Here is a 4,316-nt window from a genome sequence, read left to right on the forward strand (position 1 = left end):
TCTGCAACTGTATTTGATAATGTTTTGAACTTTTAAAATATTGCATGGTAAAAGCAGAAGCTTCACTTCATATTAGTGACAAATGTTGGTGTTTTTTGATGAGTTACTTTCATTTTTGCCTTCCACTTTTTATTTAAAATACGTTTCCATTCTCGGCATGTTTCTAAGGTTCTTCTTCTACGTATTAAAAAAAGGTTGTTAGATAACTGAGTGATGCACTACCGCTACTAGTGGTGAGAAAGTGAATTGCACCTTAGTCAAAATCAATGCAGTCCCATGGCCCTCTGCGGCCCAGAGTTAGAAACTGTTGTTCTTTTGAGGCCCTCAAGATGGCGCTTGCGGCCCACAATTGGGTCGTGGCCCATGGGTTAAGAATCTCTGACCTAGAATACGGCTTTTTAAGTTGTGCACTTAAGAATAGGCAATAATTTCCTAAAACTGTCAGAGAAACATGCAGTCACATGGCTTGCTATTTGCTGTTGACAATGAGGAACACATATTTGTATTAATGAGTGTTTTTGGAGTGAAGCGGACTTCAGGTCCAGAGCCTGTAGGGAAGTGTCTGTAACAGTTTCTCATACCGTTACTTGTTTTTCCAGATTATTCCACCTAAAGGCTGGAAACCCACAAAGTCTTACGACAACATGGATGATCTGGTGATTCCTGCACCTATTCAGCAGGTGGTTACAGGCCGGTCAGGATTGTTCACACAGTACAACATCCAGAAGAAACCCATGACGGTTCAGAAGTTCCGCAAGACCTCCAGCTTAGACAAGTCTGTTTATATACTTGCATCATTTATTTATTTAGGTTTTTTTTTATGGTTGTCAGACTTGGATTTCATTATTTTTATTTGGAATTAGATTTTTTTTCTTCTCTGAACATTATGTACTGTAGGTTTCGCAGTCCCAAATATGCAAATTTTGATGAGCTGGAGAGGAAGTTTTGGAAGGACCTGACCTTGAACCCTCCACTGTATGGTGCTGATGTCAGTGGGACACTTTATGATCCAGTAAGTGGTTTTCAGCTTAAAAAACAAACCAACACAGCATCTTTTAGTTCTGTTTCCATACTGTCTTATAGTTTCTCCCTTTGTGTTCAGTTTGAGCTTTGCTAAAACCTGCTGTTTTCTGTCAACTCTTCTTTTTCCCAGGATGTGGCTGAATGGAACTTCAGTCATCTTAACACCATCCTGGACACCGTGGAGAGCGAGAGTGGCATCAAGATCAAAGGAGTCAACAGACCAAACCTCTACTTTGGGATGTGGAAAAGTGCTTTTGCCTGGCACACAGAAGATATGGATCTGTACAGAATCAACTACCTGCACTATGGAGAACCAAAGTCATGGTACAGTCACTCATGGATCCTTCCACTGCAGAGAGGAAACGGGTCCACCTGTTTTTAATTATCACCACTGACTGACATGTTTTTAGTTCCGGTGAAAAGCACGTGAGAATGTAAAAGTGGTGTTTCACTGGGCTGCAAGTGTTAAAATTTAGCAAATTTATCATTGCAGTCTCATTGAATTTTGAGTGCTTGTGATTAGGGAGCTGTTTTTGGGCAGTTTTAGGTTATTTTTGTGTGCACGGCTTGCAAAACTGGCCATGCATATTATTTTGTTGCCCAGCTCCATTTATCCATTGTATCCACCTAGGAAGCCACCACGTTTGTGATTTAGTCTACAAGAGTTCACTTTAAGATGTGTTGTAGTCAAGACCACCTAACCCGAGACCAAGTCAAGACCAAGACTAGGGGGAAAAAACAGCAACTAGTGTCCTAAAACATACAGTATACTATACACAGGTATCTAACTTAATATGTAAGGCTAATATTGACTAAAACTTGCATAAAGAATTTTTGGTACAGAGGCTTATAGCTAACGTTAGCTAGCTTTGCTAACATCTTTTACACACAGCTTACCTTTCTTTGTACTTACTTTGTAAGTGATGATAAAAGTTTGACGTTGTGTAAGATCGGTCTTGAATACTTTAACACAGACTTCTCAGATGTTTTCTGTTAGAGGAGAACTCCCATGTAGGTCTACCTTTGAGCCTGTGAGACAAACTCAGGTTTTAAAATACCTACAAGTAAATTTGACTACAAGGGCTACAGACCAAGGTTATATTAGTTTTGGACTTTTCATTATAGTTTAGTTTTTTTTTTCATTGTGACTTTTTTTCTTTTAATTCAGTTGGTTTTAAATTACGGTAGTTTTTACAGTGGATTTGCTAGTCTTTATTTATTATTGATTGTTTAATGCTTAGTTTTAGTTTAGTTTTTATTAGTTCTAGCATTAGTTTTTTCTAGTTTATTTGCCAATGCATCCTGAAGCTTGTGATGTTCCTGTGAGTTAGCTAACCAACAGCTATTTGGTCTCTAATGCAGTCCATTATAGCGACACCTTCCTAAAATAATTGTGTAACTCAATTTTGCCAACTAAAAACTTGGGTGATTATTTTAGGATGATGATAATAGTTGTTTCCAACCTGGTGCTACCTGTTGATTGTTTACACTGGAGCTACTGAGAGAAGCTAGCGTGAGATAGTCACAGTTAGCATCTTGTGTGAGCTTCATTCATGCAGTTTTTCCCTTGAGAAACATCCCACCTGTTTTATCACCTGTTTCCACTACAAGACACTTGCTTTGATTTTTCTCAGTCAAATTCAAAGAAATCACAAAGTGAACGTTGCTGCTTTCTCCCAACTTTTGTTGTCATCATTTAGCAGACGGTGCTGAGCAGCAGCAGACTGTAAACAAGTGTTGTTACAGACCACAGCTAATGTGAAACTACTAGATTTAAAGCTCCTGTGAAAAACAATGAACAGGTAGCACCAGGTTGGAGACAACTATTGTCATAGTCATTAAAAAAAAGATCCACACAGCTCAAAATAAATCGACAAATGCTAAAACTAAGGAAATTCTGTCTATAATTTCAGTTAGTTTTAGTTAGTTTTGTAAAAAGAATATACAGTTTTAGTTATCATTTTTTCATTTTGTTACAGTTTTTATTTATTTTATTTAACTAAAATGTTTTTTCAATTTCAGTTTTCATTTTTTAGTTAGTTTTAGTTAACTGTAATAACTCTGCTGCATGTGGTGGAGAAATAAGTGACATGGCTGCTAAAAGTTCAACCTGTTTCTTGCGATTTTGAGTCGACAGCTAGACTCCCAACAGTTGCAGCCCAGTTTAATATTACCTTTGATGAGCTTTCTAAATAAACATCCCTAAATTCAAATGTAATAACTGCATTTTTACTAAAACAGTAAACCCTCAGATCAACTAAACCAAAAAATGTTTTCCTTTCAGCAAATTCTGTATATATTTTTTGGAACTATTTGCTTGTTATGAGTAGAAACTGATTTATCCAGATTGATTCTGATCATTTAGTTTCTTTACTTTGCTACAAGTATCCCTAATTATATTATGTTTGATATAATTGTGTTTATATTTTGGTGGTTCTAAGGTACGTTGTGCCACCGGAACATGGGAAAAGACTGGAACGGCTTGCCAGAGGTATGTGATACAGCTTGTATGTTTTTTAACAGATCTCACATGTTCTAATTTTACTAGCGGATGATTTAGTCTTAGTTTTTAGAGTACGTGTTTGAAAAGACTCAGCTAATATCAAATCAGTTTTAGCTTAATGTCTGTAAAGATCAATGTGTTATAGCCGTTTATGTTATGAATAAGGTTGATTAGCTGTGCTCTCAATCTTGAATGGGTTTGACTCCAAATGTTAATTGCTGAGATCACTGAACTATCAGGGAGCACAAAGTTAGTTTGATTTTATTGCATAAGCATTGTAAGATTTTATAAATAATATGCTAGCCATATTGCTCACGTTTCTTTTGGACGTTTGTTTCCAAATCCTCACATCTAAGCAGAGAGCTTTATTTACAGTCTGACTGGATTCTTCACAGGGTTTTTTCCAGGGAATGCTCAGAGCTGTGAGGTCTTCCTGCGCCACAAGATGACTTTAATTTCACCTCCAATCCTGAAAAAATATGGTGTTCAATTTCAGAAGGTAAGCCTGCTTTACTTTATAATAAAATACAAATGAAACAAAATAATCTAACAGCATTTTGTCGCCCAAAGCTGAAGATGGATGTTGATGTTGTGTCTCATTACAATCAGTGCTTCATGAGGTATTTCACTAATGACAGCAAAAGAATGATTAAACTTGGTTTATTGAACAAATATAAATTAGAATAATGGGTATTTATGTAAATTTTATTTGTTGTTGTTTCTGTTTTGTTGTATTTTTGTAACCAGAAGATTATTATTTCTTCTTTTTTCTTTGTAAAAAGGGGCAGAT

At 36.3% G+C, this 4,316-nt stretch overlaps 1 protein-coding gene across 3 annotated transcripts in view; it reads left to right on the forward strand.

The window, feature by feature from the left end:
* kdm4aa (lysine (K)-specific demethylase 4A, genome duplicate a) overlaps window positions 1-4,316 on the forward strand; it is a 22,834-nt gene that overhangs the window by 2,918 nt on the left and 15,600 nt on the right. For all 3 annotated transcript variants that reach the window (XM_014008081.1, XM_014008080.1, XM_014008079.1), the window contains exons 3-7: window positions 600-775; window positions 898-1,012; window positions 1,154-1,347; window positions 3,465-3,514; window positions 3,922-4,025. In XM_014008081.1, coding sequence (XP_013863535.1) covers window positions 600-775; window positions 898-1,012; window positions 1,154-1,347; window positions 3,465-3,514; window positions 3,922-4,025 — 639 coding nt within the window. The remainder of the gene's footprint in view (window positions 1-599; window positions 776-897; window positions 1,013-1,153; window positions 1,348-3,464; window positions 3,515-3,921; window positions 4,026-4,316) is intronic.

The sequence above is a fragment of the Austrofundulus limnaeus genome, unplaced genomic scaffold, assembly GCF_001266775.1.
Source record: "Austrofundulus limnaeus strain Quisiro unplaced genomic scaffold, Austrofundulus_limnaeus-1.0 Scaffold47, whole genome shotgun sequence".
Taxonomy (NCBI): Eukaryota; Metazoa; Chordata; class Actinopteri; order Cyprinodontiformes; family Rivulidae; genus Austrofundulus; species Austrofundulus limnaeus.